This window comes from Anopheles maculipalpis, chromosome 2RL (assembly GCF_943734695.1).
Source record: "Anopheles maculipalpis chromosome 2RL, idAnoMacuDA_375_x, whole genome shotgun sequence".
NCBI lineage: Eukaryota > Metazoa > Arthropoda > Insecta > Diptera > Culicidae > Anopheles > Anopheles maculipalpis.
The window spans coordinates 9464364-9488433 of record NC_064871.1 but is presented as its reverse complement, the minus strand read 5'-3'; the positions used below and the strand labels follow the sequence as shown (position 1 = coordinate 9488433).

Below are 24070 nucleotides of genomic sequence, written 5' to 3'. Positions count from 1 at the left end.
GTTCGGTTCGGTGCACTTTTGAGTAAAAATTTTTGTTCTAAATATTCACTAAATGATCGCATTCGACTCTGTTGTTTGTTCTACAAAACGAACGCTGATGAGCGTAGGATAAAACTTGTACGAAGTCGATGTAGTAAGTTGGTTGGTTTGGTGCTGTTTCTAAAGAGCTCTAAAGCTGCTGGTCTGTTGAATCTTGTTTTTCTATTGATCGTTGTTTTGAATTGAGCTATCTAGTGTAAAACGGTTGGGGGCTGGGCCTTCACGATTTCAAATTCATCTCAGTCAGGGTCTATCCAAGTCTATATCTGCCCTTTATGCTAGTGGTCGTAACTCAAAAAGGATAAAGTTATGGACAACCCCCAAAAGGTCCCTGGAAGTATCCAGAAGTGGTGTGTTTCCTGTTGGTGGTCCAATACACTAAGCTCGATACTATTGGTATAACGGGAGGATTAGAATGTTCCAGGTGTTTGGTTTCTTTTCTATCTGGTCTCAGCTTTTTGTTCGGTAAGGTACTAAAAACTCGCTACACTTTTAAAACTTTCTATTGCAAACATTGATTTAGAATGTGAGATCGATAAACTCTTGGGGAGATGTCTATAAATTACGTAACGCTCTATACCCATGAAAATCCAGATTTTAACGGTACATAATTTATAGACGGCCTCTTGTGAGTGATAAATTAAAACAAATCTTACTGACACTGTGCTGATAATGCTCGGATATTCATTTGCACACTCTCTAACGTATATTCGTATGAAAAATAGGATGTTTTTGCAGCACTACCTTCCTTTTTTGTTTAGTTTTCTCCTACAATTCACTGGCAATTATAGTTTACGGGATTGTAAACTTACGCGCACCCGCCCAATTCTTTTTCACTAATAGTTTCATACATGTATAATACACTTTCTAGTCTAGTTACATTCGTCCACACCACTGCTAATACTAGTTGATCACTCTCCGTATAAAATGGGTAAAATAAAAATTGAAAAAATCATCTATCATCTTTCCCATTGAGAGTAATTGATTTGAGTTTCCCGCTAAGGAAACGTACAAAACGGTTTTATACGCCCTATGTTAGGTTTGTTGTTGCATGCATGCTTGTGGATTTCTTTTTTCAGATCCGGAGGATACAGCTATTTCAAACGCCCGAACCGCTCCGAACTACGAATTAAATATTACTGATTCCTATTAATTCCTTTCTAATGCATTTTTTAAACTCGCCCATCTTCAGAGATCTGCGTAATCGGTCATGTAAAGGGTTTGTGAGAGTGTGTTTGTATTTTTTTGGTATTTGGTTTCCTTGACAGTTTGCTCGATTTATAGTTTTACAGTGTGTATCGTTTGAAGCTTAAGACACACACACTCTCGCGGTGAAACACGTGCTGCTATTTTGTTCCTCCTATTCATAACTACAAAACAATTGTCCTTTTGTTTCTTATTTCTATCATCCTCATCAACCCCGTCCGGTTAGTAAAAACAGCCCCTAAACGATCGTCTTACTGGCGTTCCTGTTCCTATCTTACGATCACTGCCCAACGCCCCCTAGTACATTATAGATAAGTTTTACAAAATGTACAGAACTGTGCAAATAATTTACAAAACAAATCCGCCACGTACCTTTCCGGCACTTCTTGCACCTGTGCGTGTGAGTCACTAAACTACCGCGGGAAAGGGCATAACAAAATTTGAAACAACAACTACACGAATCGAGAAAAGCTTTCGTCAAATCGTACTCGTATCACAAAGTCCCCCTTTCCCCCCTGCCTGAGCGACTCAATTTTAAATGTCCGCCGTATCCCGATTGGAATGTTCGATCGCTGCCAACAGATCGTGCTTCTGGCGCACGTAAAGCCGACCCTTGCGCCATGGATTTTGAAGCTGCAGTGGTCGAAAATCGTCACGCAGACAGCGTTCCCGTGCACCGATCACTGCCACGAGACAGAAATTGTCCAACCGTTCCGGTGTGTAGATTGGTCCTTCGCGACCCTTCAATACGACCGCCATGTTGAGCTGCTTTACGACCAGATCGATCACTTCGCGTGCACTCGTTTTGGGTGTAACGCGAAGTTTTAGGGAGGTTCCGCTCGGTAAACCGGTTTCGTACGCTGCGTACACCTGTAGGATGCTGGTAGCGTTTGCTACGGTTCCACCGGTTGCTGCATCGGTGGTCGGTTCCGAGGCGCCGCTTGGTTCTGGTTCGCTTGCGGTGGTGGTGCTGCTGCTAACCGGTAACGTTTGTTCCACCTGGATGGCAACGGAACTTGGTGTTGGGGGTGGTGCTTCCTGCCCTGGAACCGTTACCGGCTCACGAGATTCTACCACTTCCGGCTTTTGGTAGGATTTGGCTTCGTTCTGGAGGGCTGCTAGCGTTGGCTTAAGGTACGTCGTCGTGAGGATGGGTTTAGTTTCCTCGAATATTTCCATCTCTTGCTGTTGCTCTCGTTCAATAAAATTGATTGCTTTTAGTGCTTGGTCACGTGACTTTTTTGCCATCAATTTAAACGGTACAGTAACACCAGCTACGGTGGTTAAGGGTGCCGATTGTTGCCCTCCCATACTGGCCATCTGTTTGTTGGAGTTTTCAATATCTTCTACCGGAACCGTTATCTTCGTGGCGAGATTTACCGGGCTGGAGGTCGGTACCATCGGCACTAGAAACGGTGAGCGGACGTTAAGCAACGGGCTGGACGTTGCCGAATAGCTGGAGTAGATGGTAGGTGGTCGTTTTTTGCTCCCAACGCCCATTCCGACCGTTCCCCCGGGATGCTTTGCTTCGCCTCCATGATGATGCGATGAACTGTTGAGCGTGTCTTCCGATCGTGACGGAGGCAACCGTGGCATTACTACAAATTCCTTCTCCGGCTCTACGCCCGTCACCGAGTAGTAGCTACTGTGGGTGGCGACCGAGTTCGAATCGGCACTGTTCTTGCGCGAACCGGCCTGACTAACGTTCAGAAACCGGGCACTGTTGTACTTCAGCAGTTGCTCGGACTTGGAGTGTTCCGCATCCAGCAGACCATTATGCCCTAGCGTATTCTCTACCGCCGGACCGGGCCATGACCCTCGACCCGGACTACTCTTGTGGAAACTGTTCGCACCCGGTGGAGCTGTACCAGGCGGATGAAGGAGTTGCGATTCGCTGCCACCCTTTTTCTTATCACCGTTACCACCCTTCGGCAGCTTGCCAAAATACGTAGTCTTGTAATCCAGTATCTGTTTCATGTTGAGCTCTGGCATATTGGCACGATCCCGCGCATAACCGATCACGTCCATCAACCATCGAACACCTTTCCAGATTGTGTTTAAACCACCCGAAAGCTCTTGCAACTTTGCCAACCGATCTTTCGCCTTCTGAAGCTCCGAACTGCTAAATGCTTCCCGATGCAAATGATTTGCCAGCATCGTATCGAGCTCAAGAATGCAGGACAAGCGCGAGTATTTCTGTATGATGCTACTCTGGTACGTTTTTAGATGGATCATTTCGAACGCCTGTATTGGCATCGAGAACAGATCGCCCCGCTGCAGCAAGCTTTCTTTCTGGCCCGGCACGGCACAGCTACTTTCCGCCGGTGGACAAATGATCAGAAAGCTTACGTCCGCGTTCAGCTCGATCACCTCCACATCGTATAGCCGGTGGGCGACCGCCACATCGACCGGGATGTCCATGTACTGGAACAGATTGTGGACGGCTTTGGTGAGCATTTCCAGGAAGTGTAGCTGAACCTCGGTAGGGCCTTGATTTTTTGGTCGAAATTCTAAAATGCTGGAAGGTTTGTGCTGCTTTATCAATTCCCATTCCTCGCTAGCATCGAGAAACACAAGAAAAAAAAGAAAAGAATCGCAAAATCGGTTATTTTGAATGAAGGTTGCGCGGCGATAGGAAATCTTATTATACTTACGCCGACACGTGGGGATTGTCACGAATTTTACAGTGCGGCAGCACGTTCGGTGCCTTGACCGGTACTACTACCTGGATGACGTCTACCGAGCTTTGCATCTTTAGATAGCCTACGTACAGACCACGGGAAAGACGGATGTTCGAGACCTGATGATAGTTGATCTGTTCCTGGATGGAGTTCATTAGAATTTCGTTGATACTGCTGTCCTCCGTCGAGAGGGCGAGCTTTTTGTGGATTTTGTTTAGCTGTATCCACCGCGAGTTTAGCACCGATACCGCTTTGGGACTCTGTTTTTTGGGAATTTTTCGGTTAATGTTTAATTTGTAAAGGATCCAATTCAAGCGCTATATATAGGCCTACCTTAATACAGTTTACACAGGATAGCACCACCGTACCGTGCACGTCTCGTAGCGGGCGATAAAACAGCTGTCCCAGATCGGTAATCGATAAGGAAGATTGCATCTGGCAGGCGGCAGACAACAATTTCGTGCGGAAATGTATCGCCGACGATGCGTTACGTTCCATGTCCATTCGCAACAACTTCACATCGTCCCATGTGCAGGCAACCTGAGCGCATGAGGTAAAGGAATAATAATGTTATTAATATTGGCACATTGGTTTGCACTTTTGTGAAACATTGTTCACTTCTTTAAACATTTTTTGTCTGATACTTCAGATTATTGCAGTGGTCATTAGTTCTTGCAGTGGTCATCGGAGTTGTAAACCTAAGACATAGCGCATAACGCATATGGGGTCCGGATGGGATATAAACCCCGGCCCTACCGTATGAAGACCTGCGCCGCTGTTACCCCACGAATGTTAGTTATAAATCCGGATTAGATTCGAACACATAATCTGTGTGATGTTCGTCTAACAATTTAGTGCAAAACTCTAATAACACTTATAGATATTTTACCCTTGATATGTAATAAAACCAAGAAACCGAGAAAGCAGTGTTCCCTCAGATGGATCATCATTGCAACCAATTTGAACCATATAGCGTGTCCATCTCCAAGTGCATTCCGTTGTCAATAACAATTTTTCCTTGTCATGTTTTCCATGACAGTGAAATGCAATACAAACCGTTTAGACGAATACGTCCTAAAAGGTTATATCAAATTGTCCAAACACATACACGCATTACGAAATGCGTGTGAAAAAAACCCTTCAGAAGAAAAACGGTTACCGGACATAAAAATCACTCCCAGTGTTTTTAGGAACAGCGCGGCCAACAAATAGCTTTGCCCAACATGGAATGAATAAATAAAATTTTGTACCACTCTCTAGGCGCGCCGGCTGTAAATGTCAGTCGCATGGGGACCTCTCACGGGGTCCACACGACGCATTCGGACGGATTCGTAATTTTTACTGATTTAGCTCGTTGCTTCCCTCCCACCGGAGTGTCGTCCACGCATCTCACTCACCTTCATCAGCCAGTAGAAGTCCGTGTGCAGATTGCTGGTGAAGGTTTCATCAATCTCAATTACCGGTACGAAGTCTTCGTTCGTGAGCAATAGCTTATCCTCATGGTACAGGACGCAGGCTAAGTAAATGCCCCTACACAATGAAAGGAAAATGGTGGTGTGCGCGTTTTAATATTGAACGAATGTCTAAAGGGTGGGTGGTTGGAATTGGACAAGCCGGCAACTTACCGTTTGAGATTTTTCTGAAATTTGGACGCTGCCGAAAACAGTTGCTTGATGGTGGTTTTCTTTTTCGTCGCCCGCTTCTGCTGCTGCCCACCGTCGAGCGCTATCTCGGATGCATCGTCGGGCCGTGCTAGGCGGACGGCGTTGAACAGCTCGTCCAGATTGCGCTGTTTGCCAGCGAATCGATTGTCCCGGCCCTCCACGTCACGCCAGCCTGCGACGGATGCGAGAGAAAGAAAGGTGTTAGAGGGAGTGGTAAGATAGGGACCGAAGAGAATTATGGACACCCGAGGGTACACGCTACAGGCAATTTACAGTGCAACACCCCGGCAACCGGCAAACCCCGGACAAGTGGGGTTTCGGGCAACAACGCATCGTACGTTACACTTTCATTTTCCCATGAGTGTCCTATGTGGCCGACACTTTTAGCACATCCTTCCTTGGTAGTAGCGTTCATCTCGAAAGCACGAAAACATCCTTTGATAAAGACCAGTTGGGAGGACGATAGCATAACAGGCCGTCATGATTCCAACGAAATGGAAGGTGTACTAAAAGGACCGAAGTCCGTACATGGACGGGCAACGACACCAGGCGGTCTATTCATTTGTCCCACGGGAAATGAACACCGCGGTAGCCATGAACCTCTGTTCTGTGTGTGTATGATTTCAAACGAGAACCAACACGAAGTTGTGCAGTTTTTGGACCGAAAAGATAAGTGTTGCGAACAAACTAACTGCTCTGATTCGGTCAGCGCGCGGTCGCGAAAGCAATAAAAGCGCTCTTAACCTTAGCTTCGCTATGGCGCGCGAATCGTCCTTTCAGTAATTATTCGTTATGGTTGGGAAGCTGTTTTTCAATCACAGTAGAAGCTTTTATCCCTTGTAAACATTCAACTCCGTTCGATATAGAGCGTTCCATATCGTTCAGGGCAAGCAAAGTAAATGGTCGGTAGCACCATCTCCGTGATTATCTGTAAATACTCCTACTCGCTAGCTGCTCTTACTCGATGGTACGACACAATTCGGGACGGATAGTTTGTACGGTCCCCAGCCCTTCACGTTGCCGGCACACGCTCGGAAGAAGTATCGCCGGCCCTGGATCAGCTCGTTCAGATTGCAGACCGCACCCATACACCCATGGAAGCTGCACCATTCGCTGATTTCACGTTCACCGACGACGTTGCTAAAATCCGATCGTGATGACCATTGCACTGCAACCGAGAAAACGAGCCAAATAAGATATGGTGTGTTTTATATCGTGATTATTACGGTATCAGTATGCAGCGTTGCACACGAAAATAGGGTTTTCGTGGCCCCTCCATTTAACACACACCTTTGAATTTGGTAGTTATGGCACCTTCGAGCGGTTCGTACAACCGCAAGCTAACCGCACTGCAGCCGGTCACGTCGATGTCGATACGGTTCGGTACATCGGGCGGTTTCGTTTGGTCCCAGCCGAGTATCATCCGCCGGAGTCCTTTGACGCGCCGTTCCCACAGACCCACCTGCTTGTCGATTTCACTCCCGGTACAGCTGGTAACCGAGGGACCGCTGCTGCCTGCAAGTACGAATTGGTGCAGAAAGATTGAGAAAGATGAGTGCACTGACTTGTTGTGGGGAAGGAATAAAACATTAAATAGTAAATAGGAGCTTTACTCTTAAATGGAAATCAAATTGATGCATGTTAGTTCAATGAGATGCATTCAAAGACGAAAGAAAACGTTTATAAAAAAAACTTCTTTTGAAAAAGAAATCTCTTTCTCCTACAATTGACATTGAAAAGCATTTCAATCGGGATCGGGTTTCCCTACGGCTTCCAACAAATAACCCTATTACGAAAGATTTTCCAGAACGAGCTCGCCGCTTTTGAAGATTCGCCATCTCCATCTTGTTCAAGTTGCGCAGTTTTTTAATCACAGAACATGGCTCCGGTTTCGAAAGTGTGGAACCGAGAGACCAAGCGCATTGAATTACCTCTTCTAGTCCTGGGGAAACTGCATACCGAAGCCACCAACCAACGGTAACACCGGAATGATGGTGAAATAGATTTTCTCACTGTAATGTGATTATTCGCGTGTTTAAATGGGGCGCAGCAAGGCGGAACTGGAATGGTGCCCAAAGGAGCAATCGTGGCAGAGCTTGGAATTGATATGCTTGATGCATATTTTATGCAACGCGGAGAAAAGATTTCTTCTGCTCCATTGCCCGCGATGCAATCAGTGAGAAGCAAGAGGATTCAATATATTGTACGATAACAAGTGTGGGATGAGTTTTATCGGTATTTTATCTGCTGATTGATTGGGCGGTCCGTTGATGGAGGTGATAGCGGCGCCGGTCTTCACACGCTAGGACCGCCGGGGTTCAAATCCCATCCGGCGGATACCCGTTCCCCTGTAGATGAGGACTTACTATCCAACTACGTGGTATCAACGAGTCTTACTAAGTCATTATATGGCCAGCGTGACCTAGACCTAGTCGTTAAGCCCCAAGAGGAAGAGAATATCTGTTGCAATACTTTCGAAGTCTGTGGGAGACAATTTAGAGAAATGGACGTTCTTATAATAATTGAACTTGATTGATGTCGATCAAAGTGTCCCACCGAGACGTGTTGTGACTTCTCGCCCTAGCATGATGTGTCATTGGTGGTCACGTCGGAACGCATTCCGAAAAACAGTTCTAATACAATTTTAGGAGGTACACTTCTACTTCTAACCTTTGTCAAGAATTCTCGCATTTTCGCCCTATACGTGAGCCCCAACTTGACAAGTGGGGGAAGTTGATTGTATAGCAGCTCAACGTCATCATAATTCCGATACGATAACGACCAATTGCTTACCATACTCCGTGTCCGGAATATTACCGCAACGTGTCAATAATGCCTGCCAGGGTTGACGCGTATGAGTTTCGTGTTACATAAATAACGAACTAACTCGTGAAGGGCGTTGTAATACATCAACCTGAGAAATATCCGGCAACACAAGGGGCTAGATGTGACACATTAAGGAGGAACAGCGGACTGGACTGGGGTGGTACAATTTATGAAACTTTCAACTCAATCTCCAAACAACAAAAGAGCATTATAACCCATACCAAATTAAAACGGCACTAGAAAAGTCAGACCGAGCAAAACCGAGTTGATGTTTGGGGGTGGGGTCCTTTCTGGCAACTCCCAAAAAAGATGGTCCGTTTTAACTTTGAACGTGAACCTCTCCCTCCCATGGAATTGCAATTGCAAAGTTCTTCACACAAACTATGCTTGCCCATCGTTACAGGACGTTGAGTACGCGTCGGAAGGGCGGAGTGGCGTTACAACTTATTTAGTTCATTACATTTGGCTCTGGGTCTTTTTCTTGCTTTGCTGCCTGTATTTCTGCTCGTCTTCTTGAAGTTTGTAAATACTGCGAGAAGAGCACAAGTTGAGAAATAAGGTAGTTATGTTACGGTGTCCAGTCTGTGCACACGGTGGAACACATCTTTCGCACGCAAAAAAACACCGGTAAGCAACACAAACCACTCACCGAACGTGCAGAGCAGATGACAGAGGGGGCTCCGTGTTAATTTGGTGTGGTACACTACACTACATGGGGCGGCAGCAATTCCCCAGCCTTTTTTGGGGTCCTCCAACGAGCAAGCTGTTTTTGTAAAACAAATCAGTACAATGTATTTTGGGTTGCTTTTAGCGTGCAACTTCTAACGAAACATCCGTGACCAACGAAGTAATTTCATCTTTGGAGAAGCAAAACTTCTCGACTTCTCGACCTGCAGAACAATGTGTGAATTTAAAATAACTTCTTCGCACAGATAAATGGACTAACCGGGAGAGGCTTTTACACGTTTCGCCTGGTGCTGTGGTGTCACTATATTGTTTAAAAGCAGCAATATTTGTTTTGGGACTACCATGAGGAACTCCTGTGAATTCAAATGTGTTGCTCCAACTCACACCTAGATGTCGCTAGTAGAGCTAACGTTGTGCAAGGATTTTTTCGGTACGACGACATAAAACAATTAACTCTTCGTTGTGTTACCCCAGCAACCGTGTACTGCCCCCGTTGTTGATAGAACAGTCAACGTACACCGTTAGTACCGAAAGCTGGCGCACCATGCCATTGATACCGAAAAATTACACCTGGCAGCAGAAATCCAATAGCTCCGAAGATACTGCCGCTGATGGCCAATCATCCGACATTGTGCTACGCGTACCGTTTCCCGGAAATCGTTTGCAACCGGATGACATCTTCACAACGGAACAGTTCCTGAAAATATCGCGTTCACCACACTACTGGGAATTGTTCCTGTGTCATCCGATCGATCCTGACGCGAGCCACTGTAGCATCCTAGAGCATGAGGTAGTATTCGAGCTGGTCAAGCGAGATCCAACCCTGCGTTGGGATGCGGTCGAGTTGGATGTACCGCGAGCGGAAAGGGTCACCCTCAAGGAACGCTATCTAGCGCAGCACCAGAAGCATCTGGAGGAACGGGCCAAGGAACGGGCGGTGGAAAAGGATCGTAAAAAGAAGGAAGAAATACATCGTCAAATCGAACGGGAACGGAACGACCGTACCGCCATCGATACGCTGCTGGAAGAGTCAGCGCAGCGGGAACTGAAGCGAATGGAACTGGCAATGGTAAAGGAGTATCGTCCAGATCCTTCAAAAAATGTACCAACTGAGCAGAAAAGTTCATCCACCATTCGCCCTGTTTTACCTGCAGCACCCAATGTTGTCCCCGGTGCACCTCAATCACCGCCGGCAGTGCGTCGTTCCGGCACGCTCGAGGTAACGTTCAGCGATCGAACTTTTGTAACACCGAAGCGTGAATCGATGGAACAGGCCGAACAGGAGTGGACCCGCAAGCAGGCCGCCGCCCGCCGTTCGGTAGGCTTCGCCGACGACGACCTCCGTCCGGACGAGCGTAATCCCGAGTGGCTCAAGCAGCGAGGCGATACGTTTTTCCAGCAGAAAAACTTTCTGGCCGCCATTTCGGCGTACAGTGCCGGGATACGGCTTACGAAGGATTACTATGCGCTGTTCCTAAACCGGTCCGCTGCACACTTGGCGCTCGAAAATTATCAACGCTGCGTACGTGTCCGACCGACCAGCCCGCCGATGTTTCCTTGCGACAATCGAGAAGGAGAGAGAGCGCGCAAGGGCATAAACTTTCAAAAAGACGGATTTTTCTTTTGGCTAACGATACTTTTTTCTGCTCTCTTTTGTGCGCTCATATAGGCAGAAGATTGCTCAACAGCGTTGCAACTTTTGCAACCGCCGGTTGAAGCGAATCGTAAGGCACGGGTAGCTTGCCTTGCCCGGCGAGCAGCCGCACTTGTGAAGCTAGGATTTCTTCAGCAAGGATACGACGAAATGGTGGCTGCCAGTCGGCTCGATCCGGAGGAGGGAAGTCTTCGGACCGAGGTGGACCGTTTGAGGCGTGTTCTGGACGAGCGGGCTGAGGAGGACTCAGAATCGGATGAATAAGCACGTGACAGGGTGAAGCAGATATTGGTAAATATAAGTTATTGGAGGTTCGTTAAACAGACGATTAAAAATAGTATCGAATGTCAAAGCAGCGATGACCACACTTACATCTTCAAAGAACTGTGCCCCTTGTTGTCTAGCTTAATTGTCAACCATTAAAGCATATCCTCCCCGTTGAACTTAAAACGAGCCGTCAACCAAACCTTAACCACCGAAAGAAAAACGATCCACTTGACAGTAGCACGCGATAACTTCAACCTATTCTTATTCTTATTCTTCACAATCTTCAACCTACGTCTTATTACTACACCCTAATGCTTGTCGCATTACATCAAAAAAGGACAACCCCTAGCAATAGCGTCCTGCTGCCATAATCTTATCAAATCTCAAAGGTTAAGTTGTGTTCGCGATGGCCCGACAAATCTGTATGGCGTGCGCAATGAACCTCATAATGAACATCAAACGTTGCGACGTCCTACCCCCTCCTTCCTGTGCATTCCCATTCCCCTTCACACTTACCGATGATGTTCGAGAAGGTAGTTTTGCCGGCATTGGCCCCAGATCCGGTCCGCTCGCTGCCTACCATGCCCGGCTGATTGCCGTCAAAGTTTCCCAGCTCGTGTACGGTCGCTTCGGCCTCGCCGAGAAGATTGTTCAGATGCAGTCCCATGTTGCTGTTGGCCGCGTGCACTAATTGGAAGAGACAAGGTGATTTCGTTAGCAAAAGGTGACACTCAACAGCGTCCGAGGGCCGTGTCGTGTAATCTTTTGAGAACTGGGTTTGGTCAACGGTGTTCGGCGCGAGGACAATCGGCGAAAACAGAAGGTCTTCCGTAGGTCCGGAGCTATTTTTAGACGAATGTTGTGCATGCGTGACCAAGTACTTGAACTACGCGTGTGGATGTGTCTGCGTTGTGATAACATAAAATATGTGTTCCTGGTATTTCTTGGCCATCCACCGACCACCTACTCTCGGCGATACAGGGGGTTTAATTACAAAGAATAATTAAAAGTCAAGCTGCCACGCGGTAGCGGAACTGTTACATGTGCTGGAAGTGTCAAAGTGGCACTTTTCCTACATTATAGTCCAGATTGCCGCGTCATTCGTTGCGAGTTAAGGTACTAAAAATATATAAATACACCGCTTTACAAAAAAAAAAAAGATTTTTTCTTCCGGTAACCTTGAAGGTCGTCCTGTTGTTTCGTTTGGTAAGACGTCAATGGGTCAGCGGTCCCAGTACAAACCGGATGTATAACCGACGAAGACGGCGAGTGCAAAGTGTACTCAACGTGGTCGATGCACTTGCTGATGATACCTACCAGAATGTGCATTCTCGATGGCGCCCTGCTGGAGCAACATTTTAGTCATCGAACGATTATTGCTAAGCACGGCCACGTCCAGCGGCGTGAGACCGTCGCTGTTGAGACTGTTAACGTCCACGTCCGTGCTTTCCAGGATGGTGCGTGCTTTTTCCAGGTGGCCATGCTCGACGGCGGAAAACAGTGCTGCAAAGAGTGGAGCATTAATGTGATGTATTAAAAAATATGTTGGTTTTGTTGTGTCCTAACACCGCTCCTGTTTAAGGGCTCACACAAATGGCACTAGCACCAAGGAGTTTCAAAATTTGCTCATACATTCATTATCAATCGACTATATTTGTAATAAAACTCGTGTAACGTCAGTGTTTCCTCGCTCGCTCAATTTCAATGCAAATTAGATACATTATGTAAATTATCAAATAATTGCTAATGCTGCTTTTAATTGCGTATCAATTCCACTATCGGCGATTTGTCGTAACAAATGCGTTACGAGCAAACTTTCACTACCAAATCCGAACATTTTAAGTGTACCCATTTATACAATTGCAGCCCCAAAAAGATTTTCAAATTTAAAACCACTACCACACCGGATTACACACAGGCTGTTGGTTTACCGCAACATTACGAAAATAATTGATTGGTACAAGCGCGCCATTAGCCATTGCTCCCACGCGTAGCATAAAATTTGTGGCTGTGAGGAGTACGCTGATGATGATGATGTCCCTGCATTGCAAAACAGAGGCGTTTTGTTGTATTTTGAAAAACATATTTATATTCCTCTTCCCAGCAGAAACGCGATTAAATGACCGAAACACGCTGCATCTAATATGACAGCTGTCCCATTTGGTTAGATTTGATCCTGGGGCTTTTGGCTGGCATGGCATGGATTTCGTTCAGACAGTGGGGATAATGATTTATGCAACTGAACACGTCGCTCTCCTCTCTCTGTACTACACTACAACGGCATAACCACCCGAAGGCAATCGTGATAATTGCGCATGCATAAGTGATGAACGTTACGCATATTGATACACTCGATGGTGCGTGCAATCGTTCGGTGTTTAATGAATGCGATGCGATTTAAACGTGCTTTTGTCACTCCCACACACACATACACACAATCGCCTGTTTAATTGAGACGATTTATGATGAACCCCAAAATGGGAGGACAGTTACCCGCTGCTCCGAAAAGAAATTGAAGGTAAAGTGTCGGGGGATCACGTGGGTAGACGCAAGTTGACGTTCTGTAGCTAATAATTGTTAGAGTAAATAATATCACCCTACTAGACAAACATGATATCGGGATAATGATAAGGCGTCATGTACACAACAAATTGAACTAAATATTCTAACGCACGCAAACTTTGAATTTCCCGTACTTTCCGTCTCTTATATTCTATCCGTTTTCCAACGGTGGTCAAAACGATTATGTTGGCTTATTTCGCCGATTGCAAAAAATCGGTAAACTACAGTGAGATTTTTCTCAGAAAATTGTCTTCAATTTTTATGAAAATGAATAAATCTGTTTTTCAGAATTATTATATCCAATAATCCTTATTCCAGGCAACCGGGCCCTCTGGGGATAAGCAGCCACGTTTGAGGCCAATAATTTTTTCAATACGTAATCCAATAATCCAATATCGAAGCAATATTGTGATGAAATTTAGGAGAGCTCTTCTTCTACTTCCCATACGTTATTATAAATTAAATTTAAATCTCTTGATTTTAAATATATTTCATGTCATGATATCGCAAAGTTCATAAGGTTTTTTAACCAAAGAATAATAAAAAAACGTTAGAAAATAAATATTTAGGTGCTTCACAATATTCTCCTAACAATGATTATGATATTTTTTAAGTTTTTTGTTGAAAAAAGTTAACTTTGAGCAATCATAACTTGCAACATTATTTAGGGATGATGTGACATATTTACAGACATAAAAAGAATAGTAAAGTTAACTTCAATTTCAACAGAATATTGCATCGATATTGAATTATTATTTTTTTTTTATTCGAAGGCCTCGAAAGCAACCGACCTACCGGGGAAACTCGGCTACCTAAAATATTTTTTTTTCTGGTTACCCGTGACAGGGTTATTGTTACAAATAAAAGTCCGGAAGCGGGTTCCTACCGTGTAGATGAATGTTAATTTGGTTCACTTTTTCTAGCTGTGCCTGCATCTGCTTGTGCTGTTTCTTGTTCGGTAGCTTCTTTTGCTTCCAGTAGGAAGGTGGTGGTGGTGGTGGTCCGGATTGTTGGTGCTGAAGCTGATACTGATGCTGATACGCTGGCAAGGGGGAAACACTTTTCGCATTATGTACCGCCAAAACGTCGACCGAGTTGGTTGTACTGGTGCTGGTGGTGATTGCGGTACCATTGTTTCCACCAATGTTACTTAAATTATGATTATCGCTGACGGTGAGCCGATTTGAACGTAGCAGCAAGTGTTGCGCATTGCGTGCATTACGTTCCGCTTCCGCATGGGCTTGGCTAACCGTGTGGTGGCGGCTGCTCTTGCCCCCACTACCCCTCAGCTCGCACGCATCCGTCTCCTCGACCGAGCTGGTTGAAAGGTGGCGTGTTTTCTTAATAATCTTCGGCGAATGTTGCCGATGTTTGGGTAGAATTTGTTGCTGTTGTGCCGTGGCTGATCCAGCACCCGCACCCGGTGGATGCTGCTGGTGGGGTAGCAGGTACTCCATTCGGCTGCCGGACGATGTAGAGCAGCTGCTGGAAAGGTTGGGTGAGCTGGCGCTAGAGATACGGCTCAGTACGGGTGAGGTGACCGCAGCCAGCAGGGAACCGAGCGGTGAGTTACGGGGTTTCCTTCGGCCCGGGCTGCGGGATAACTCATCTTCGTACGTCAACGAAACGGTACTGGTGGTCGGATTGGTGGTGGCGATTGTGATGGGCAGCGATTGAACCGATGCGGTTACCGTTTGCGTTTCGATCGTGGACAGCGAACAGCTGGAGCTGGCGGCCGATTTGTGGTTCGGTGACGCTTCGGCCGGCCGTGGTATAATGCTGGGACAGGGCACGCGACAACTTGGCAGCTCGAGATTCGAGAGTGATCGTGTGACCAGCTCGGGAAGACTGATTTCTGCACAGGACCGCAGGACAAAAATATGGAAACGAAAGAAAAAAAAAAGAAAGAAAAGAAAAGAGAGAAAAAAACGATATAATAAAAATAAAACAAAATCAATCAAATGTAATAAACAGTAGAAAGTATATGAAATAAGCTCATAAAGAAAATAATAATCATCCCCGAGAAGATAATAAAACGATAAAAAAATATATTGCAAAAGGAAGAAAAAACTGTTATAACAATGCTTCTCCCATAAAAACAAATTAATTGCACATATACAGGATACAACTTTCAACTTTCTTCAAGATGGTGGAACCCAGGTGAAACGTGCCTAGAAGCCGCAAACAAAATGGTTCCTTATAGCAGTTTTGCTAGATGGATCTTTCTTGTAGAAAACTTCAAACTGCCACCTCCATCAAGGACACACGTTTTGCTAGCAAACACAAGCTGTTGAAATGGTTGTAAATTGCTCTCAATTTATTTTTAGGTGATGTCTCATGTCCCAACCGCCTTCCTGTCGGCGCCGGTGTGCGTCTGGTACGCAGGAAGCTCTATGGTCCCATTCACTTACGATGATGATACGCGACAGACGTAAAATAGGTGAATCGTTTAATGTGCACACAAGAAAGCGGACGCTTTTTCTGCTCCACAGTTTTGCTCCAACACCTTAGCACTAATGAATGGACCGGTTGATCCGGTCTCCCGGTTGGACGTGATCTTTCTCCATTGCATTCAACGGCCTTGTGTCGGTGAGAGAATACCAGACCACCAGACTGACACGACACGCCCGGTTCTTTGAATGATGTTAATCTGAAGCATTTATTGTTCGGAGAGCTGGTGCAGTTCTGCGCTTATGCTCCACACACCGGCAGCAGGATGCATCCAGATGGTAGCTACATCCTTGCTATTGCACTAACCCCGTAACTGCACCCTGCGGCAGGAGAGTTGCCGGACGATTTATTCCTCTCGGAATGGAATGGCGAAACGGCTTTCATCAAGCAAAAAGGAGCTTAATGTATCGTCATTCATTAGCGAACTGGATGCCGATGGACGCTCTGGCTGATGCTGCTAACCTATAGGACTGCTCTTGCCCCCTGTTGGGACGTGCAATGGTTGGGTTTGTAACTCATTCGTTCGTACGAAGGAAATTTAATATTTTTAAAGCATATCCTCTGTCTCCGTCACTCTCAAGCTGGCCCTTTCTATCTCTCTAAAGCTTCATGTTGATAGAAGAAACAATCCTTTTCGCCTGTTGGTTGAAACCATTGCCACCTACTGGCTCTGCTGCCAGAGCTGTGCTAATGGAATAACCGCCCTCGATGCCATTTCTTTTTTGTGCAAGGATACTACTGCTTGAACTCAGCGAGTCAGTTCTTTTGCAAGGAGGTTTCGTGTCTCGAGTACAGCAAGCAACGAAAGGATGCTTCACGAACTGCATGGAACAAGAGAAAGGAAGATTGAAACAAAACACCTAAGAAAAAGTCTTCCCCGCTTCGCTACCACCGCTTACCACCGCCTGAAAGTGGCCAAGAGGTTTTCCACTTTCCAGGTTTCTTCAGCGCCTTCGAAAGGGACACACAAAAACAGGGCAAGCTTCAAGCGTGTAGCACAGCGTGTTTGAATGTTACTATTTTTATCGCACCACACTGTACCACTGGTGCTAGGGCATGGCAAATACTGAGAAAGCGCAAGATTCCACTCTTTCCGTTTGCCACTGGCACTTTGCCGCCACGTGGAGGATGGTTGGAAAAAATAATTTCATCCTGATGAATTGTACACGTTGGCAGGCATCCCCCATTTCGAAGCATCGAGTGTCTTTTTTTGCTCACATTTCATTCACTGTCTCGGAATCGGTCCTCAGTACCCATGAAATTGCATCCTTTTAACCGCGTTTTTTCTGCTCCACAGTCCCCCACCCAGACCCCCCCCCTCTTTTGGTGGTAATGGGTTTGAAGGTACAAGAGGCTGGAAAACGGATGACAAAAAGCAGGCAACGGTACGGACAAATCGACAGCTGACGATGAATGAGAAATATCCGTCTTCTCTTCATCAGCTGTTGATCCCGAATCCCGGGGCGGGGCGTTGCTTCGGTATCGACAGATACCGAAGCAACGTGCAGCAGCCGTGACACGTGGCGTGGAAAACCCAAAGCGGCTTAGTGGTGAAAAACTGATGCGAAGCATTTGTGGAACAAAAATTACTCGTTTGGTGGGGTTTTAGTCGCTCACTTTCGATGTTCTTTTGCTGGTAGCGTATCTACTGAGAGTCTTCTTCAAACGTGCCATCAGTTGATAAGCTCTTCCATCTCTAAACGTTTAGATAAGACAAAATAATTCAACCCATCCGCATGTCCCTGTCGGAAAACTGATTCTTGAAACAACATATTGCATACTTTCTGGCGTTCGTTCGTTCGTTCGTTCGTTCAAAGACATCCAACGAGCGCAAATTCATTAGCATTCGTCACAATTCAATTAGAAACTGTGTCAATACGTTCCGCCAATAAGTTGCTGGTGTAATTAAATCAACCTTCTTGAGTGCGCAAAAGAGTACTTCAGCACAACGAAAGCATGGAGCACCCAAAATAAACGGAAAAGGTTCCATCATGTCCCTCATTCATCAATTGAAAACGAGCCAACAGCTGCTGTTAATAAGTAGGTAACGGTAGGTTAGTATTACGTTTTGCAGTCCTTTTTTTTTTCTTTCCCGTTTTGTGTCAAATCGAATTTTCCGAGAAACAAAATGAATGAAGCAAAGGATCCTATTAAAGGAAAACCTTCCGGTGTGAAGCAAAAAAAAAAAACCAGAGCCACGATGACCCAATGGCCTGTCGTCCACCAGAAAGCAAGTACCGGATGAGGAAACATTTTCCAAACTAAAAATAGAAACCCCATTGACTTGCTTTATTTGCTTAAGAGAGTACACTGAGCCTCTCGGAACGGGTGAGAAAGGGGCGTAGCACAACTTCCGGCCACACACACACACACACGACCGCTCTAGTGCTCGGTGCATCGTCATGCATTTTCCGTCGCATTCGGGAGCATTGTGAAAATGTTTCCCCGTTTTATTTTGTCTTTTGCTTGCAATTTCCGCTACTTGGAAACCTGAGGAAGCTCGAAAGGAAGCTGTAACACTAGACGGCGCCATGTGGAGTTACGCCATTACGTACTACTAGTGGTAGTGGTGGTGGGACACACCGTAGTCCTTGGTCCCCAGTGTCATTGGGTGGTATGTTATTGTACCACTACTACTACTACCACTGCTGTGCTCGTCGGCGCAGTATTATATCAATAACTCAGTTCCAGTTTGTAATCAGCTTCGACAGTTAGGTGGTCCTCACACAGCTGTCCACTGAACGAGTGGCGGATGGCAAATTGTTTTCATTCGATACTCGGCTTACACCAAGGATCAATTGTTACGAATTGTCTTCTGGGTGATGGTAACCCATCACGATAATGAAATAGCAGTACCTAACTCAAATCAAAGGCTAAAAGGGTCTTGGACGACACTTTGAAGTTGCAATTCCTTGTGAAAAACAAAAAATGCAAACGACACACACGTTGCAATGAAAGTGGAGCACATTATTTTCTCACTATGCAAACACACTCACACACATGACATATGGAAGAAACTGTGCCAACTTTACGCCATATCTTTAAGTATTGTGAGCCCTACAGACACTTCAGATTGGAACACTGAAGGAATCATCGGATACGGATGCAATTTGCTGCTGCTGCTGCTGCTGCTGCGTGTGCAACTTTAGCCAGTTCTTGAGCTCTCGGGCAAAATTTGAATAGTTGTTTGCAACCCATCCCACGGTTATCCCGGAAACTTTTTCCATCCCAGTTCCATCCCACCCCAGATAACATACACACGCTTGTGCAAAAAGTTTTCTCTTACTGGTCGTATTGTTCGCCCACACCGATCCTTTCCGTATGGTGGCCGTCCTCGTGACGGTAAGCGGCTGATGTTGTCCATGTGATGCCGATTGCCGGTCAACCGGTCGGTTTGATACTTCGACTTCAGACGTCACCTTGTCCGGCTCCTTCTCTGGCCCCTCCACCAACGACTCTGATGCTTTTCCACCGATTACTACCAAGTTTGGCGTTGGTTCTTCTGCTTCCTGTTTCTGATTCGCCTTTCGGATCACTTTTAAATTCGTACCCTGATCCGCTGTCACCAAACTTTCTACCCGGTGGTCAAAATTTGCAAAAACCAGCGGTGATGGACGTGCTGCTTTCACCCGCACCGAGCTAGCGCGCGTCACAGTGACGGAGGTGTTGGCTTCTGCTGCTGCTGGTGGCTGCCTTCGGTGAACTTTCAACGAACTTTGAACACTGCTCGTACGGGAAAATCCTTCCATAAGCAGGGCAGCCGCTTTGGGAGGAATGTTTTCCGGTACGTCGTCGTCAAGGGTGCGTTTGTCCTGCAGAACTTTCGTCTGAAGGCGACGCAACTCGTTGTAGGTGATTTTAAGCTTGTGCAGCTTGTTTCGTAAGCTTCGCCGCATATCATCGCTGGTGGATCGCGTAAAGTGTAAGCTGCTGGAGCTGCTAGCGTTGGTGCGGGGTTTGGATCGTTGCTTTGCCGTGCTACCGGCCGATGGAGATCTTGCCAGGTCACCGACGGTTGGCAGATGACAGTGTGCACCACCTATCGTACCGCTGCTGCCGGATGTGTTTGTACTGGGCTTTAGCTTCGTACGCAAACTACGCAACGAGTTAAAGGACGATCGCATCGAATGGCTTCGACGGAAGGGTTGCGATCCATCCGGAACTGTCAACCGTACCGTTGCCGATGATGGTTTGTTGACGACCGTAGACGGATCGGAACCTGTTGTTGTGCCGAGACTTGAAACGATTTCATCCTCATCCACGTACGTTTCGCTGCTGTCGTTGAACACGGCATTGAAGTAACATCCATCGGCTGTTGGCCCGTTCCGGGTGCTCGTGTTCTGATGGAACGATGCATCTATGGCCTCACTGCTGTCAAAACCCTCACAACCGAAAACGTGCCGAACGCTTGTTTCACTGTCTGCACTGCGAATGTTCTCCATTTGTGTGGATTTTTTGTTGGTTTTTTTTTTCACATTGAGCCGCTTTCTAGTTTACTAGGGAATGGATGTAATATGATGAAGGATTACAAATCCGTTGCTATATCACCGAAAATCGTTTCGGCTGCATTGGACATTTTAAGCCCCCGGAAGAGAGAAAAGCGAGAAAGCATGGAACGTTGGATGAGATGGGAAAAAACCAATCTGCCATAAAGGATCTCGGGGTTTTTTGTTTTGTCTGAACTCTAAGGTACACTTGAAATAACTTCGTACAGTTCTGTAATAATTCTCGCCATATTTTTTGTTCAATTAAAAAAAAAGATCACTTTTCCGCCACTCTTTTATTTATGGGCAACGTATTAATCAACGTTCAAGTGCAAGAAATATATAATTAAACTTCTATTCAGTTTCCTTCCTTCCACACGAACTAACCACTCTGCGAACATTTAATCGAAATCGATTCCAATACAGTGGCAATTTATTGCACACGAAAAGCGCATAAAAAACCCCTCAAGAACAACCCCAACACCCGTAAAGTAAAAAAAAAAACACCCAGAACCCTTGTGCGAAAAGCGGATAAATCGGCTAATCGCTTCTGCGCTGCGCGCCAAGAAACAACTTTTTTCCCGGGATCTCGGAGAATATACTTTTCTCGCCTCTCGCGTGTCTCGTGAAGTAATTTTCATTCAAACTGTTCGGACCACGACCACGAGTTGGTGCGAAAAAACAAAATGAAACATTTAATAAAAAAAAAAAGGCAAGGATCCGGAAACCCGAAGCTTTCCCACAGCTCCAAACGCGAGGCTAACGAGCCTTCACCGTGCTGGGGAGAGAGATCTGCCAGATAATGGGGACGAAGAACGGAAAATGGATCCTCTGTCGGAGTAGGTGCTCACTGGACTGGGGACATACTGGGCGCGGCGTGTAATCCTCTTAGTGCGAACTTGCCGTATAAATAGAAAACGGAAACTTTGTTTGAAAATGAATAATTTCCGTAAAAGAAGCGGACGATATAAAAAATTCACTACGAAACTTTTCTTTACCCTCTTCGATCGAGAACTAGGGAACGATTGCTAGACAAAGTGTCACCATTTTTTGTTTTGTTTTGTTTGCATGATCATTTACGGCTTAAGCATGTCCTAAGAGGTCCCCCCCCCCCCCCCCCTATCCATGACACACCTGCCACACTAATAAACAAAAGCTGCAATGAAATGATACTTTTTTAACAATTTTTATCTCTTTGACAGTAAACAACTTCCACCACAGAGATCATTCCACGGAACGAAACATTTTGTGGTTGCAATTTTCCCGAACCATCGGTGTAATGGAAAACTCCATTCTTCTCGGGATTCTTGCCCCCTTTTTTCTTGGAAGTGTTTTCGCGTGTGTCCTAAGGGGAAGCTTCTGTGTGCCAAAGTGGTCCACGCTACACACGCCACAGCCAGCAATCGAGAAGGTAAAAGGCTCCCCCGGGGACAACCATCCATTCTGATCAAACGGCACGCGTCACGCAACGGAGCCAATGTTAAATGGAACTGGGATTTAGCGGACGAGCCGGCCAAAACAGAACAGAAAACATTTCATCACCTTTTTGGCTGACGCGACGATCATTTTAAAGCTAGAAGTGGATTCTGGATGCTGCCACACCGAAAACACTCGACTAAGGGAATAATCGCTTAACCGCTAACACTCGCAAGATTTTGATCGTAAACACGGAACGAGTCCCCCGGAATCCATAAACTAACGGGCATTTTCAGGAAGATTTCCTGCTCTGGCACTCTCAAAAAGGCTCTCCAAAGCAAGAAGATTGGCGAATGATTTGACAAAAAAAAATCCTAACCACACTGCAGTGCGGTGATGACGCAAAGCGACACGTAATTGTTGTGTGCAGATTCCTGGAGGCAGTTCCTTTCGAGGAGGGGGGAAACCATTCCCTTGTGTTTTTAATGTTGTGCACAAGTTGTTTATTAAAAACTGGAGGACTTGTTTCTTTATCTCTCTCACTGCCACTTCCTCCAGAGGGTCCACTTGCAGAATCATGTGCAGAAAGATGGTGTCTCCCGGGCGGGCTAAGGAAAAACCTTTCGAGAGATGAGGCTATTTAATTAATCTATAAATTATAGCAACACACCATGGGACTTTAATGGAAGTTCTAGCCGATTACGCGTCATTCCCCATTCCCTTTCACGCTCCAGATCTCTGGAGCGTCTCGAAAAAAAGGGCCCAAAAATGGCCAAGAAAAAAGAAACCACACACAACAGCACCAACAAAAAATTCACGCGACAAAAATTGTGTGACTACATTTTAGGACTGATAAAAATGTGATCCCTTAAGTACGCGAGGGCACAACGGTATCGCTGCTGCTTGCTGCTTAGTTCTTATTTATTTACGATGTTGACGTCAGCGAGTACCATCCACGCCGCAACACTGTGGGGGCTTATTAAAAGCTCGCGTAACTTCCATACTCCGCGCCACCGTAACGGAGAGCGGTGGAAAATCTCGATCCTGTCACGATGATAAAGCTAAAGGAAAGTAAATTTGCACTTGCGACTCTCTCTTTCGGGTTTTCCTCCTTCACTGTGTGTATCATTATTTTGTGGCCAGCCTTCCACAATGACCCCATACCCATTCCCAACCAAAACCCCCGTTTTGCTGCAACGGTAGACATAATTTTAAATTTCCGTACACATCGCCACAAGTGGAAAGAAGTGATTTACGCCTGAATGTTATGCAATGTACCGCGTTCGCCCGCGTGAGGCAGCGGAGCAAATGGGGCAAAAGCAAATTTTCTGCCGCTATCGAGGATTTTTCACGTTTTTCACAGACACTTATCTTGGGTGTTTTGCTGAGTCTGTGTGTGCGTACTAATTGTAGCTCCATAAATCGTTCATTTGTGGGCGTATTTTGGTTAAACAAACGGGTTAGTAATTTATTGGTTTTGTATCGTCGAGTTTTCCCCCGCTGGAGGTCACTCTTCCTTCAAAACCATTGTAGCTTTCTTCCTGTCTAATCTTGCCTTGCTCGATCACGTGGTTTAATAATCCTGCGCCTTAAAAATCTCTTCCGTGGTTAGCTTTGATAGAATTAAGCTAATTTAATCAATAAATCTCAAAGCAGTACTTTTGCTTCAATAAATCTCATCCCTCTAAGGTAACCAGCGCCATCTCCTCCACGGTTTGATTATCTGATCTTTCTTTTCATCTTGTGTGCATCATCATCCTGTTTTTGAGGTTTGTTTAAGCTTATGCAGAGGTTTATCTTTTTTTTCTGCCCCTTACCACTTCAACCTCCTAACTTTCAACAAGAGATCCCGAACCTTGCATAACCACAAACATGGATTGGAAGTTCGAAAAGTTTTCTCGCCTTCCCGGGTGAAACGGTCCCCCCTCCCCGCTTACAATCCTTTCGCAATCAATTATCGGAAAACTTTGGGCACGAAATATTTGGCGGAAGCACACAACCGTGACCTGGCAACAGCTCCTGATATGTGTGTGTGTGTGTGTGTGTGTCTGTAGGGACAAGGTTAAGTTCGAAGTTGAGCACAGACGCGGAGACAACACATATTGGCACGTTTGGTGATGTAGCATCCGGTGC

At 45.9% G+C, this 24070-nt stretch overlaps 3 protein-coding genes across 3 annotated transcripts in view; 2 read left to right on the top strand and 1 right to left on the bottom strand.

Moving 5' to 3' along the window:
* Positions 1-24070, top strand: part of LOC126557240 (nicastrin) — a 380964-nt gene that overhangs the window by 230302 nt on the left and 126592 nt on the right. The gene's annotated exons all lie outside the window — the stretch shown is intronic.
* On the bottom strand, positions 1780-20479 carry LOC126556625 (uncharacterized). The gene is made up of 11 exons (XM_050212000.1): positions 19324-20479; positions 14473-15441; positions 12342-12527; positions 11541-11711; positions 6881-7105; positions 6552-6758; positions 5552-5762; positions 5324-5456; positions 4260-4466; positions 3900-4186; positions 1780-3802 (listed from the first exon to the last, which is right to left on the bottom strand). The coding sequence occupies exons 1-11, from the start codon at positions 20477-20479 to the stop codon at positions 1780-1782; spliced, it is 5775 nt and encodes a 1924-aa protein (XP_050067957.1).
* LOC126558204 (dynein axonemal assembly factor 4-like) lies at positions 9648-11021 on the top strand. Its single transcript, XM_050214172.1, has 2 exons — positions 9648-10625; positions 10773-11021. Exons 1-2 carry the CDS (start codon positions 9648-9650, stop codon positions 11019-11021), a joined length of 1227 nt encoding a protein of 408 aa, XP_050070129.1.

Bases quoted from the DNA above. Each gene is read 5' to 3' on its own strand.
- LOC126558204 (XM_050214172.1), top strand. From the start codon at position 9,648: ATGCCATTGATACCGAAAAATTACACCTGGCAGCAGAAATCCAATAGC. The intron at 10,626-10,772 runs GTACGTGTCCGA...GCGCTCATATAG, and splicing joins TCGAAAATTATCAACGCTGC to GCAGAAGATTGCTCAACAGC.
- LOC126556625 (XM_050212000.1), bottom strand. From the start codon at position 20,479: ATGGAGAACATTCGCAGTGCAGACAGTGAAACAAGCGTTCGGCACGTT. The intron at 15,442-19,323 runs GTAAGAGAAAAC...GGTCCTGTGCAG, and splicing joins GTGGGCGAACAATACGACCA to AAATCAGTCTTCCCGAGCTG. The intron at 5,457-5,551 runs GTAAGTTGCCGG...TTCATTGTGTAG, and splicing joins TTTCAGAAAAATCTCAAACG to GGGCATTTACTTAGCCTGCG.